This window comes from Xiphophorus couchianus, chromosome 2 (assembly GCF_001444195.1).
Source record: "Xiphophorus couchianus chromosome 2, X_couchianus-1.0, whole genome shotgun sequence".
Classification (NCBI taxonomy): Eukaryota; Metazoa; Chordata; class Actinopteri; order Cyprinodontiformes; family Poeciliidae; genus Xiphophorus; species Xiphophorus couchianus.
Window position 1 is genome coordinate 5,684,936 of NC_040229.1, and position 14,588 is coordinate 5,699,523.

The following is a 14,588-nucleotide window of genomic DNA, read 5'->3' on the forward strand; positions in this document are numbered from 1 at the left end:
TTACATTGGAGGAAAATGTTGCCCTGCAGCCACCGATGCAGCCAGCAGGCTGGGACTTGTCTCTGACTTGTCTCTGACTTGCCTCTGACAGCAGCGATGATGGGTAAACAAGGCCTGCAGCTGTCTCCAAGCTTTCCCAATCACTTTGAGGGAAACACGTGAGCGCCAACCCAACATTAAAGCCATACAATGGGATAAAACTAATTTATTCTGGGGGATTTTAGAAATGCAGTTGGTATAAAACGCATGAAACCAGAGCAGAGAGGCAGAGTGAGAACATGCCCATGAAACCCACCTGTAGCGCGTCCATGCCCCATGTCCAGACTGCGCTGCTTCCTCCGAAAGGCGACCCGGTTGAAGCTCTCCATTTTCTCCTCATCCATGACCCGCTCAATCATTCAGACTGACCGATTCTGAGGATTTCACTGTAAGGTCGAACAAAGACCGAAAATAAAAGTATGTTTTCAGAATCGCGCTCCCTTTTCCCCAGCAAATCCAAAGCCGAGCAGCGGCGGCTCCATGCGCGTCCCCGTCACTGGTCCGCGGTCCGTTCGGGTCCGCCCGGGTCCAACCAGCGGCACTCAGGAGCTCAGGGAGCGGCTTCCAGCGGGCCAGCTTGGTTCTGGTCTCCCTCCAAAGTCACCTTGATGGGGGTGTAGCTGTGAGCCCGGCCCGCCCCTCACTGGTTTCTGTTTGGGAACTTTTCCAACATAAATAATCAGAAGTAATTACTGAGTCTGCAGGCTTTCTGCTGAAACACAACAGCTTCATTAAACTTCAGCCTGTTTTTCTGGGGTTTGAACTAAATTTAAGGTTAGAGTTGTTGTTTTTTCTTTTTAAAAATACATTTAAATCAGGTTTAGCTCCCATTTGTTACATTTCTTTCAACTGTAGTGCAACCTGTCAACTTTGAAACCGCATATAGGGAAGTTTAAAGTAGGTTAATAAACTAGTGGAGGTATTAGATGATAATTTTTAATTTAAATCTAATTGCCAGATCTGTAATTAATTGAATTTTAGTCGAAAGTTATAAATAAGCAACATTCTCAATTCAAAAAACTTCCTTTACTACTAAATTATTGAATAAATAGAAATGTGAGCTCAACAATAAAGATATTTGTTGTTGAGCTCTTTTGAGCTTTACTTTTTTCCTTTTATGGGGGAAATATTAGAGTCAAATATTAGTGCTTGGACCACATCAGCTCATTTTCTATAGCTGAAAATAACCAGGAAGGCAGAACCAAAGGAGAAATGTTTTATTTGCTTGTGTATCCAGTTTAACACTGTTTCAAATGGTGGAGAAACTGTAAAACCCACAATATCCCAGCATACTGCAAGCATTCCTGTCAAACCACGGCTTGTTTTCAGGAACCCGGTTAGTCTCTCCGTTCAGACCAGAAGTTAAAGAGCCAGCACAGATCCAGCTGCTGCCTCTTCATCACTCTGTAGTTGCAAAAGTATCAACCTGTGGTGAACCAGTGAACACACACGCTGAGCAGGACGTCCACTCAATGGTGTCCTTAAACACACCAATACTGGCTGTGGAGGTTCAGGTTTTAAATCTTTAACTTGGGACATAATAATTATGAGAATGTTGGAAAGGTGCAGAAAAATGAAACTTTCCTTGCAGTTGCCACATTTTCTGCATCTCAAAAAGAGACAAAACTTTAGTTTAGTAACAGAAAAGGAATTCTTCTCTTATCTGGAACTCTCTGTTCCTTTAACCTTCCCACACAGTTTACTGGCAGAAATGTTTCACCCAGATCAACCTGCGATTGCTGCTGCTGTATTGCTCAAACGCATAGTGCAGAATTGTGCTTGTGCTGTACTGCATTCTCTCTGGGGAAGCAAAGGGAGACGGCAACACGGAGAGGCTGCGTGGGGAACCGCTTCTAAAGTTACTGTCAAAAATTAACACAATTATTAGATTTATTTAGCCTGTCATAAGCAAAAAAACATGGCTGTTCACTATACAAAGTCATATTTTCACCATGTTATTCATTCATTTATAAATGTTAATATCATATATTATTTAGCAAGCTAATTATTTAGTTGACTAACTATACATTTAGCTCCAAGCTAAATATTTAGTGAATTCTTTAGTTGAATATGTAGTGATCAAGGTGCATATTTAACTTAAAACTAAACTAAATATTTGGCTTTAAAGTAAAAACTTAGGAAGTAAGGTACACATTTAATGTAAAACTAAATATTTTGTTACCAAGCTAAATATTTAATTTCAAACTAAATATTAAGCTAGCTCAGTGCTAAATATTTAGTTTTGGGCTAAATATTTAGCTTGCTAATTAAATCGTTATTTAGCAAGTTAAATATTTAGTTGTCTCTGACCTAACTATTAAATTTGGAACTAAGCATTTAATTTGTAAATGTTTAGTAACAGACTAAACTAAATGTTTAGTCTGGAGCTAAATATTTAGCTTCTTAGTTAAATATTTAGCAAGCTCAGAGCTAAAAGTTTAGCTCCAAATTAAATATTTTGGGTTAAGCTAGCTACCTATTCAGTTGTAAGCTAAACATTTAACTTGTTGGCTAAATATTTAGTTTAAACTGTGACATTTGTAAATGAATATATAACACGATGAAAACAAGCTGGTAATATTTGACTGTGTAACTCTAAAAATGGACCCCAAAGTGTGGAGCTGCAATGCTTTTTTCTCTCTGTCACAATGAGGAAAAGAATCAGTAGCATGACTGGTTTCTACCACAGCGAGAAAGTCTGAAAATACTCAACGAGGAAAATACAAAGAGTAGATAACAGAGACCTTAATGCAGCAGTAAGAGTTCATTTAAACCTGTAAATTCAAAATGAAAAGCAGCTCAAAATCAAATCCACTCAGTTTCTGAGAGCTGAGCTGCAAGCATCACCAGGACCCACTGTAAAAAATGTGTCTAATAAATAAACAAGTGATATAAAACAGTCTTTGTGTATCTAATTTAAAAATGTTAAAATAATTCATAAATAAGCATTGCAAGAAAAACCTGTGAAAGAAAATCAGCTGAAATCAACCGTCACAAACACGAAACCTTTTCCTGTTATTAGTTCACTGGAACCGCCGTGCCAAAGTGTCTAAGAGCTACTGTGTAAAAAAAACTCCATACATGATTTATTTGGTTGTTATTCTCACAAAATTCTATATGGTTTAACTAGATACGCTTTTTTCTAGAAAACGTCTAAATCAAATGTTTATTTTTGTTGAATTTTTGATGGAAGAACAAAACAGACTGTGTTGTGAAAGTGAATCTGTGAAACCGATTACTTCGTCTCCACAGCAGGAATGAATTCTTATAAAAAAACATAAGACAGAAGAAAAACATACAAGGATTATTAAATCCTGTAAATAATAAATAGTCAATAAATTATTAATAAATAACAGTAAACTAATGGAAAGATTCCAGTTCAGCGTCAGCAGCATTTCTGCCGGTCAGTCCTCCTGCAGGAAGTCGCATCCAGAAGACGGGGAGCGCGTCCTGCCTCTCTTCTACGACCCAGGTAGTGGGAGGCCCACCAGAACCGGGCCAGAACCGGGCCGGGTCCGGCCGGGGTGGCGGACAGAGTCCAGTGAGGGAAGAGGAGGCCCCTCCCTCATCTACGGAGTGTCTGCCTCTGCATGGCTCCTTTGGGTCCGGGCCGGGGGCGGGGCTAGGTGCCGGGGGCGGGGCTAGGTACCGGGGGGGGGGTGGGGCTGGTGGGCCATGCAGCTACGCGGGTCGCACGGCGAGAGAAGGCTGCGACTGCTGGACAGGGCCGCTTGGTATTCCTGGAGGTCTTCCAGAAATTTACGACTGAAAAAAAAAAAACGAGAAAAACTTTTACTGAGCAGAAGGAGGATAAAAACGGAAAAATGTGACATATTTAAAAAAAAGGAGCAGTTCACTCAGGAAAACTGAAACATTTTGGGAAAAAGAGTTTAGCTTTCCTGTAAAGAGTTAGTTTGCTTGCAGAAAACAAAGTTGCTGGCAGCAGCTGGGTTTGCTGAACAAAATAAAAATCAGCAACGTCTGCAGATTATTAACACAAATCTGCACAAAATGCTGAAAATAAACCAAACCTGAAGCATAAAGACAGAACCTCAAAGCATTCAGACCCCGCGGACATGAAGAGAAATTCATACCAGGTTTGCTGTATATTTTTAAAATAAAAATCTAAAGAAATGTCACATGCAAAAGTATTCAACCCGCTTAACTCAGGCTGACCTCTATATTTCTCCTAGGGTCAAAGTTGACCTTCCAGCAGGATGACCCCACAAAGCACACACCCCAAAAATGACCAATAAGAAGCTGGTTCTGCAAAGTATCAACTCAAAGCGACTTAATGCAGATTCACAACAAACTGTAGTTTGTTTCTGTTCTCACAGACAAAAAGAGGAGTGAATACTTTTGGAAAACTCAACAGTGAGGCGGTTAGTCAGACGTACTGGCAGCATCATGCTGAGAGTTGTGCCAGATCTTCTCCTTTCAATCAGGAAAAGAAGCTGAAAAATGTGTCTTTCTAAAATCAGACATTTCCTTTAAGCATCGGAAACAATAAAAATCTGCTGCATCCATCAGAACCCAAAATCATTTGATAAAAGTTTAACTTTAAAGCAGGACTGGAAAGAAAAAACAAAAACACAACAGATACATACATATAGAGGCCTCAGCCGTTGCCTTGGATACACAAAGTAAATCCTCTTTATAAGGTTTCATCAAACGACTTTTCACGGGGCGTGTGCCAAAAAACAATTCTTGATTCTCCTTTATGATGATTTAGAATCAATTTAAAATTTTTTGTAAAATTTGCTGTCCATCAGCCTCCGTTTTTGTAACTAAACAGGAAGTTCTGACATCGCCATGGAGATGATACTGAGACGTGTTCATGCACAGAAAGCACCACAATATCGAGAAAACTACAAAAAATGAAAGCCAGAGATTCAATGGGCTCCGTCTTCGCTGAAGGAAAACATTCTGGTTTTTCCCGAATTCCCAGGAAGTCTAGCTGGTTTTTGTATCTACAGAGGCGACATGAATACGGAGCGCTAATCCAGCCAGTGAGGAATTATCAGTACATAACTATTAAAACACTGTCAATTGGCTAAAAATTGCTGGATGGAAACTGAAACGCTGTCGTTCTCGGAAGAGACTGTCTGCAGAAAGGGGGCGCTCTCTTTGTAAAAGCAAAACAAAAGATGCAGGAAAGGAGTGATTGTGTCTAAGCATGGATTAATATTTAAAATGTAATAAATGTTAATGTCTCCATTTGTCTTTCTGCCTTGCAAAGCCAACTGGAGTAGATGATGAGGATCAGAAATCAGTCTAATTCATAAATAATTGCTTTGAAAATCAAAAATCGGAATCGAATCCTGAATGGGAGGGTCAAAGATTCCCATCACTGTTTTTAACATCACAAATGAGTAAATTTAGTTTCTGGACAAATGTAGACTGTTGAGTCCAAACTCCAAGTGAAACAGTAAGCATTTAAAGAGAACTGCCATGCAAAATTACACATGCAAAGAGAGAAAACCTTCAACCCTAGAATGAAAGGTGGATCATTTTGATGCTGTGTTTTATTCATAAACTGTTACGTGACGGAAGTGTGACTACAGAGAACATGCAGGACCAATTATCTAGATGCAGAGGCGTGAGAAGGTCAGCAGGTTCTCTAGCATGTTACCTGCGGGCTAAGGAGGCTCTCCCTCGCCTTAGTTGTGGGGAGAATGTCGGTACTGAGGCAGAAGGCTGCTGACAATCTACAAAAAACTGATAAATTAGACAGATATATAGAGTGGTGACACTCGAGGTTAGAGAACAAAAGCAAAACAGGAGGATTAGTTCACACTGAACACTTCAGACAAACATTTATGAAACAACTGCTGCTTGAATAAAAGCTTCAGCATGAACTGGAACCAGTTACTGGCACACAAACAGCTGATTCTACCCTGCTTTGGAATAAAACACACAAAGAAGACATAATCCAACACTGCCATCTAGTGGTGCAGATTTGTTACTCTGGACCAGGACAGACTGAGGAGTCATCCTCAAAACAGCAGATGAGCCATGAAACACATGGTAGTTATAATTAACATAAGTTATGTTGATGTGAAATAAATCATTTCTGTTGTTAGTTCCTAAATCTTCCTCAAGGAGGTGCTGTGAGTCACGAAACATAAACTGCTTCTGCAGCCATTTTTAGTTCCTGGTTATGTTTTCAAATATTGAGTATCAAAATAGGGCTGCTCAGTGGCGCAGTTGGTAGCACTGTTGCCTTGCAGCAAGAAGGTCCTGGGTTCGATTCCCGGCTGGGGTCTTTCTGCATGGAGTTTGCATGTTCTCCCTGTGCATGCGTGGGTTCTCTCCGGGTACTCCGGCTTCCTCCCACAGTCCAAAAACATGACTGTCAGGTTAATTGGTCTATCTAAATTCTCCCTAGGTGTGTGTGTGTGTGTGAATGGTTGTTTGTCCTGTATGTCTTTGTGTTGCCCTGCGACAGACTGGCGACCTGTCCAGGGTGTACCCCGCCTCCCGCCCGGAACGTAGCTGGAGATAGGCACCAGCAACCCTCCCGACCCCATTAGGGACAAGGGTGGACAGATAATGGATGGATGGATGGAGTATCAAAATACAGAACAACATTCAGGCTGAAAATACTGACATGTAGAAAATACTGATGATTAAGATGAGAAAGTTCTTTATACCAACTTTCTCATATTTGTCCCTTCACAATAATGTACAAACTGTGAAGTTGAAAGAAACACGTCATAGTTGGCAATTTTTTTTTTAATTCTGAAGATTTTTTTCTTTTTCCTGAGTCGATACTTTGTAGAATCACATTGTTGCTGCAAGTCTGTGGTTCTAACTTAGCAAAACAATAAGGAGGCATGATAGCCTTACTAATGATTCCTTTAAAAAACATCTAGCTGTGGTGGCCAACGTTCACTAATCCAAAAATCAGAGATAACGTTTCATTTTTTTGATGGCACTTAGCTTCTGATAAATTAATTCTTCCAGATGAATTCTGAAGTGCTAAATTATTTGGATGTTTAGTAAAGTTTGTAAAGTGCAGTTAATTTTGTAGCTAGCTGTGCTCTAGGTTCAGCTTTACCACGGTGTCAGTGTTTCTCTAAACAGTTGCAGAGAGACGGTCGTAACAGAACTGACCCTCAGGTGCAAATCAGAGCCTTTAATTTTTCCCCCACGTGGGGTGAAATTAAAGGTATACACATGACTTACTTTGGGTGGGCTGCTTCTTATCTTGGGCACTTTGGCGCCGCGGCCGCGGTGAATCTGCTCGTGGTCAAACTCCAGGTCCTCCAGCCGCTGCGTCAGGGCCAGTTTCTGCTGGATCGCCATCCTGAGGAGGGAGTTGAGCGTCTTCTTCTCGTCCTCTGCTGCGGCCAGCTGCCTCTGCATCTCGTCCAGCTGGGTGACATACTCATCACACCTGCAGACAGACAGAAGGTGAGGAGGTTTGGTCCCTGCAGACCAGGGGAAGCCATTCCTCTGCTGGAGTTCCTCACCTCGTGGCGAACATGGCTCTGAGAGAGGAGAAGGTGGCAGCGTCTTCCTTCAGAGCCTTCAGTTCGTTCCTCAGCTTCATCATGGTCTCCGTCACCACTGACTTTTCATTCTCATACTTGCTCTTCAGGTTAGCCAGGGCATTTTCTGCTGTCTGCAAGAACAAATATTTATAAATTTCACTGAAGAATATATTGAACTCATTAATTCTAATTGTTTTGCAAACATTCAGCTGTGCAAACGGCTGGGTGGACGTAGCCCCGCCTTCAAGGTGCAGCTCCTCCTCAGAGCTGCAGGTTCTGAGCTTCTGCCTCACAGAGCAGCTCTGCTTCACTCAGCTCCTTCAGACTAGCCAGCAGCAATTAGCAAACACATGGTTACTCATTAAAGGAGCCACTTCTCAGTGAAATGCTGGTAAAAATGTTGGGCTAATAGAGGAGCCATTTTGGGATGACTTCCTGAAGGCAGAATTTCAGAAAGAGCAGGAGTTTTTAAAGAGACAGAGGCCCAATTTCAAGTCACATTTTTTAAAGTCATATTTCATATGGAAAGCATTTGTATAACAACCATTTTATGCTATAAAATGGAACTATGTCCCTGAAAACTCATCTGGAACAAACTTCCAGAAAACAGCAAAACAGCTGAAACACTGAGTTTGTTTTGATTGAGACTAAAACCCACATGTTCAGTTACTTTTGAATCATAATAAATGGAACATTGATCAACATAATTGATGTTTATTGATGATTTTAACAATGATGCTGTACAAAATACAATGTCTGTTACTGTTTTTTTGATTGTTGACTGTATGATGTTTTCAGCACTTGACCTGCATGTTGCAGAAATGTGCTTTGATTTACAATACAACCACTTAAAAAAAATGACAAGTCTTTTTAATAGCTATTCATAAAAAAATGTTTAGCTTTACTAAATGAAGGATTTTACCTGTTTATTGGCCTTGAGGACGAGCCGCAGCGTGGCGATCTGCTCCCTCTTGGTGCTGAGCAGCGACTTGAGCTTCAGGATTTCCTCCATGCACGACTCCTTGTCCTTGTCCAGCATGGTGGCCATCTCCCTGGCTGCAGCTCTCTGCCGGGACAGCTGCAGCGAGCGGTCCACGGCCCGCTGCAGATGCTTGATCTGGTCTCGGATGATGGCGTTCAGGTTGTAGATGTTCATGGGCTCCCTCCGCAGGTCGCCACCCGCGTCCGACGGCACCGGAGACGGGCAGCGGGATATGCTGATGGAGGGCGACCCGCTGACGTTGTGGAGGGGGCTGCTGTGGCAGGACGACGAGTCCGTCACGTTGCCCGCTGTGTTGCCCACCATGTTGCCCGCTGCGTTGCTGTGGTGGGCGTCTCTGGACGGGGAGTCCATTGGGCTGCGCAGGGAGTCGGACGAGCAGGCCGCGGATGCGGCGGCGAGGCGGCGCGCCAGGCGGGGAGACAGGAGCGCCCGTGGATCCTCGGGGCCCTTCAGGCTGCCGCTGCGTGTGGTGCGGCTCTGCCGGTAATAATCCAGCATGACGCGGTTGGGCGTCTCGTTGTTGCAGAGGCAGACGTGGTGGTAGAGCTGCGCCAGCTCCTCGCTGAAGGTCACCAGCTCGTCCTGCGCTGCGTTCAGCATGCTCTGGCTCTCCGTCGCCGTGTTTGATGCGGCGCGCAGCTCGGCCTCCAGGCCAGCCACGCGCTCCCGGCTCTCACGGTAGCTCCGCTCCAAATGGGAAACCTGAGTTTAATTAAGAAATTGGTGAGATTATGGTAACACCAGAATGGTAATTGTATATATGCTTTACGGCTGCAACTATTGATTATTTTAGTAATCGACTTTTCTGACCATTAACCAAATAAAACTGGCACATTGTCCAGCCTGTCAGGAATGCTAAAGTTAGCTAACACAGCCACTGATGATGGCGGATAAACAGTTTTCCTTAATGGGAAGTCTACCAATACAACATTTAGCAGGGAGTACAGGAGGCGATTGACAGCACTAAGCCCCTCCTTCTGGCTCTGATTGGTTGTTTTTGGTGCATTTCTTCAGACAGCTCAGCTCAGGCAGAAGTGGAGAATATTTGATCAGATGAAGAAGTCAGTTTGTGTCTGAGGTAGCGAACCTGCTCAGTCAGCGCCTGGACCCGGTCGTCGTTGTGGCGGTCTCCCTGGCCCTCCACCGCCTGGTTGTACTTCTCCTTTAAGGCTTTGAGCTCGGCCTTCAGGTCGATCACCTCCGTCACCGCCACCTTGTACTTACACTCCAGGATCTCAAACCCGTGGATGTCAGGGTCGAGGCGGCCGTTGGACGACGGCGACGGGGAGCCGCCGTCTGGCTTCTCGCTCTCCTGCGGGTCGTCCAGCTCCTTGTCGGCGTTCAGGTGTTTGAGGGCGTTGACGTGTTCGGTGAGGCGATGGACGCGCTCGTTCTGCTCCGTCAGGGCGCCCTGCGTGTGCTGCAGCTGGGTCTGCGACTCCTGCAGGGTCATCAGCAGACCCGCCTTCTCACGCTCCACCTGCAGGACGGAGGTGGAGAAGGAAAAGTTATAACTTCTAAAATGCTAAAAATGTGTAACAATAAATAATTTGTTGCACAACCTGAAATATTGACTGCAGTTCTTTGTTCTTTTTATTTACCTTGTTTGTCACGGCTACAATTATCTTGTTCAATGAATTACTTCCTTACTGTTTTGCTGTTTATTTACACAGAGGCAATGTACAGCCTTTCATAATTTTTAAAAGGAGAGATGTGTAGTTATGCTAACTTCCACCTGCAGTTACTGGACAGGTTGATGTACGACGGCGTGATGGGGCCGTTGTAGACAAAAGAAGGAATAAATTTACAACAAAAAACTCTGAAATTTTTAGATAAACTTCAGAAATTGTCTAGAAAAAAATTGGAAATTTCTCGGTACAAAAAGTCAAAAATGTGCAAGAATAATTTCCAACATTTTTTGATTCATCTCAGAAAAAAAAGTGAACATTTCTGAGCTCGAAATGTCGTTTTTCACATTTGAATTTCCAAAAGTTAAAAATTGTCTATCTAAACCTTTTCCAGAAAATACGTCAAATTAATCTCAAAATTTCTTCTAGCAAATGTTTAACTTTTCTAGCTTGGAAATTTTTTTTCAAGAAATTTTCTGAGAGCAATTTTATAGAGCCCCCCAGGAGACCTGGGGAAGTTTTTTCTTATGCGTTCCCTCATAATAAGTTTTGCGTTCCCTCACAATATGCTTACTGCAATATTTGCTGGTCTATTGTACATACAGTCTAATGTCAATTTAAAATTTGACATTAGACAACATTAAATTTTCATTTTAAACAGTGAAAACATGTTTATTCTTAACTATCTGTTGCAAAAAACGGATTGAAGATCAATTTATTCACTGTATGTTTATGTCTGTTTGTGTTGAGAAGGACATAAAAACGACCCTAAAAAAGACACAATCAAAACTGTCAAATGATTCATAACTGATAATAACTCAGAAATTGTCCAAATAGTTTGGATGTATTTTTTTCTCTTTCCTATGGAAAGTTTATGTTTAAATCACAGGTGCATTTCCATTCTAAAGAAAAAGATATAAAACTTCAACTATTTCACGACATATTAAGATACATGGAAAAACCTCATGAAAACCTTATAAAATAGCAGATTTCCACTTGAAGAAAGGCTTACAGTATTCAATTATGAACTGATTATTAAGTTATTGCGAGAGAACGCAAAAGAAAAAAAATTGTGTACAATCTCAAAATTTGTTTGTTTTCTAACAATTTTTTTACTTTTGGAGCTCAGAAATTTCCATGTTTTTTTAGACTATTTCTGAGATTAATCTCCAAATCTCTGAGTTTTTCTACTAATTTTACTCGTCTTTTTTGTCCTGAAGGCCCTAATAAACCGTCATATTGATGTAATCAAGTATGACCTATCAGATTATGAATTGGTGAAAAGCCAGATTAGTTATTCTATCAGCTTGTTGTCTAAAAACTGGACTACAACATTTAAAATGATGAACTCATGTCTCTCTGATCTGCTGCTGATTTCTCCGCCTCAGCAAAACTCCATCATTTAAAGTCACATGACTCACCTGCAGCAGCTGCTGCTTCAGCTTCTGCATCTCGGACAAGTTGAGCTCACTGAACAGGTCCGGCACCAGGCCGTCCGCCTTCCTGCCGGCGCGGTAATCCCCGCTGGCCTTGGCCAGGACGGGGCTGTGGTGCAGGTGGCCGTTGCAGCGGTTGCTGTCCACCATGTTGCCGTTGGCAGCAGGGATGGCGCCGCCGTTGGGAACGTTGCCGCTGCCGGTCTCCTCGGAGAACTTGAGGCCCTCGACGCCGGTGACGGTGAGCGCCAGGTGGGCCCCGGCCCCGTACACGCTGTCGCTCAGGCTGATGTGGTGAGCCAGCTCCTTCCTCAGGTTGTTCTTCTGCTCGCGCTCCGTCTTCAGGGCGTCCAGCGCTTCCTCCAGCTGTCCCTCAGAGATGTCCTTCAGACGCAGAGCGTCCTCCAGCTGGCTGTTGAGGAGGACCGTCTCCTCCTCCAGGACTTTGATTTCGTGTTTCAGCCCCTCATACTCCACCTGCGGCGCAGCAGGAAGGATAACAGTCACTCAACTGGTCCCACTGGTGGGTTCCCAGTCACTCTGACCACAAATTAGTTTTCTACCTTTGTGTCAAAATTTCAGATTTCCTAGAAATAAAAACTTCAAAAGTCTCACAAAAATATAATTACAGAAAATCACATTGAATTTAAGAAAATCCCTCCTGGACGGATGGATGGATGGATGAAGAAACAGGCGGATGGACGGATGGATGGATGGATGGATGATGGATGGATTTATGAATGGATGGATGAATAGATGAATGGCTGGATGGATGGATGGATGGCTGGATGGATGGATGGATGATGGATGAATAGATGAATGGATGGATGGATAAATGGATGGATGAACAGATGGATGAATGGATGGATGGATGAATAGATGAATGGATGGATGGATGGATGAATAGATGAATGGATGGTTTTCCAAACTTATCCAGATGGAAAATTCTCATAACTTCCAGAATTTTCCAGCCTGAACAGAAACTTTGAGGAACCAGTTTCTCTAAGCTTGTGCTTTTATTCTGAAATCTGAATGAATTTTGTTTCCTGTTGAATTAACCCCTGACACACCGGACAGCGTCGACCTCAGGACTTCAACATAAAAGCATGCGTTAGACAGAAAGGATGTGGTCCAGGTGGAGGTTCAGCGCTGGGCTGAAGCTGCAGAACCGTCAGCAGAAAGAGACCAGAGGAACTAAAACGAAGCAGCTGCTTCTTCTCCAAACTGATGACCAGTCAGCCAGGATCATATTTCCTCGTGGCGGGTAAAGTGAGAATGCATACATGTCATGAGTGGGTGAAAAGTAACACCGTAATGACGTGCAAACTCTAACCCAATAGGAGAACAAAGTGTTGATGATCATCTTTGTGACCTGGCTCTGCTTGAGTGTGGAGACCAGCTTCTGCAGGGTGATGTTCTCCTCCTCCAGCTCGCTGTAGTCCTGGAGGAGACGCGTCTCCCTGAACTTATACTCCTTGATCTCCTCCCTCATCCTGCTGCGCTGCAGGTCCAGCATCTCGTTGCTCTGCAGCAGAACCGGAACCAGAACGAGACAGGAAGGCAGACAGAGGAGGGACAGAAGAGACAGTTTAATAGTCAATACCTGATTAAGAACCTGAGTGAAGTTCAAATGATGCACAAATGACATTTTTTACTACACAAACACAAACGACACCAATTTTGTTAGATTTGTTTAATATGGAGGGACTGGTTGAACTTTTAACCTTTGAACTTTCATTATCTTCAAAGCAAAAGCAGCACAAACGAAACATTTTACTGCACAAATGTTTGACAGCAATAGTGTCTGATTTGAAGAAGTTGGGAGGAAAACGTCACTCAGCTGACAGAAGAGTGAAGGAATACAAACTTTACAAAAAACTACATTTCCAGACGTGTTGTTAGTGGAGGGCGACATGGACTTAAACTTTTATCACAATATTTTTCCGCACTGTTGAGATAACAATAAAAGATAAAAAAAAATTATTTCTTTTTTTCTTTAGTAACTCTACAACTGTGACTGTAGCTGGACATCAGCTGATTATGCATGGAGTAAATAACTGAGCAATTTGACATTTCAAAAATAAATTCGCCTAATGGAAACACGCTAATTAAAAAACTCACGTTTTTCGATAAATAGTTTAGGCACTAGAAGGAGGGTGTCTATTTCACAAAACTGCGATGGAAACACTTTGTTTTTGTTTCCGTCACATGATCTACAACCGGATGTTGCCGCTGGCGCAATCCACGAAGAAGAAAATGACAGGAAGTAGTTCAATTATTGTGGTTTTTAATGACGTGAACAAACTTATTCCATTAACCATTAACTTATTTAATAGAAATACCACAATTGTGAAATTGTGTTTTTTCGACATTAGCGGAATATAAGGTTTGCGCACATTTATAATGGAAATGCAGCTTGTGTGTCACAGCAATTGTAGTCCCACAGAAACAAAACATTCCCATTTGTAATGGACACCAGCCACGTAAAGAAATGTGATCTGTATTATCACTAAACTGCACACAGTATTTTAAAATATATTGGTATTTATTTATGTTTTTGGACAAATTGTGGAGAAAATATTAGAACTACCAATCTGACAAAAAGACAGATGGAGGAATAAACACATAATTAATTGGAATTTATTGTGACAATAATACATCAAAATTCTTATCATGATAACACATTTATCACAATAAAAGCCCAACCCTACTACCCTAGTGAAATCATAAAAGCACATTACCTAACCACTCTTTTATCTGTAGATAAAGAATTAAAGCTGAAAGCAGCAGATTCATTTTTACTGAAAAATGGCTGAACATATATTCTAACATGCAACTTTTGATAGATTTTATGTAAAGAAAAGAAAAGCAAAAAATAATGAACTTTTTCCAGAATATGTGAGCATCTGTTTCCTGTTTTTGCCGCAGAGCTGCCTGCAGCTCCCCTGCAGCCTCTGTGCATAAAGTTAGGCAGAAATGCTGACCC

The 14,588-nt window shown here is 42.2% G+C and overlaps 2 protein-coding genes across 6 annotated transcripts in view; both read right to left on the reverse strand.

Annotated features, from left to right (window-relative positions):
* The window catches only part of fgd4a (FYVE, RhoGEF and PH domain containing 4a), a 60,914-nt gene extending 60,285 nt beyond the window's left edge, over window positions 1-629 (reverse strand). For 2 of the 3 annotated variants that reach the window (XM_028002003.1, XM_028001973.1), the window contains exon 1: window positions 296-624. In XM_028002003.1, coding sequence (XP_027857804.1) covers window positions 296-398 — 103 coding nt within the window. In that variant the 5' untranslated portion in view covers window positions 399-624. Of the gene's footprint in view, window positions 1-295 lie in introns of all 3 variants that reach the window. The other variant, XM_028001965.1, reaches the window with a different exon arrangement.
* Window positions 630-1,241: 612 nt separating this feature from the next.
* Window positions 1,242-14,588, reverse strand: part of bicd1a (bicaudal D homolog 1a) — a 34,835-nt gene continuing 21,488 nt past the window's right edge. Inside the window, exons 3-10 of one of the 3 annotated variants that reach the window (XM_028044745.1) lie at window positions 12,975-13,127; window positions 11,588-12,079; window positions 9,626-10,018; window positions 8,458-9,240; window positions 7,515-7,666; window positions 7,228-7,438; window positions 5,672-5,757; window positions 1,242-3,804 (exon numbers count right to left, since the gene is read on the reverse strand). In XM_028044745.1, the coding sequence (XP_027900546.1) occupies window positions 3,681-3,804; window positions 5,672-5,757; window positions 7,228-7,438; window positions 7,515-7,666; window positions 8,458-9,240; window positions 9,626-10,018; window positions 11,588-12,079; window positions 12,975-13,127 (2,394 nt within the window). In that variant the 3' untranslated portion in view covers window positions 1,242-3,680. The remainder of the gene's footprint in view (window positions 3,805-5,671; window positions 5,758-7,227; window positions 7,439-7,514; window positions 7,667-8,457; window positions 9,241-9,625; window positions 10,019-11,587; window positions 12,080-12,974; window positions 13,128-14,588) is intronic. The other 2 variants (XM_028044754.1, XM_028044763.1) reach the window with 2 other exon arrangements.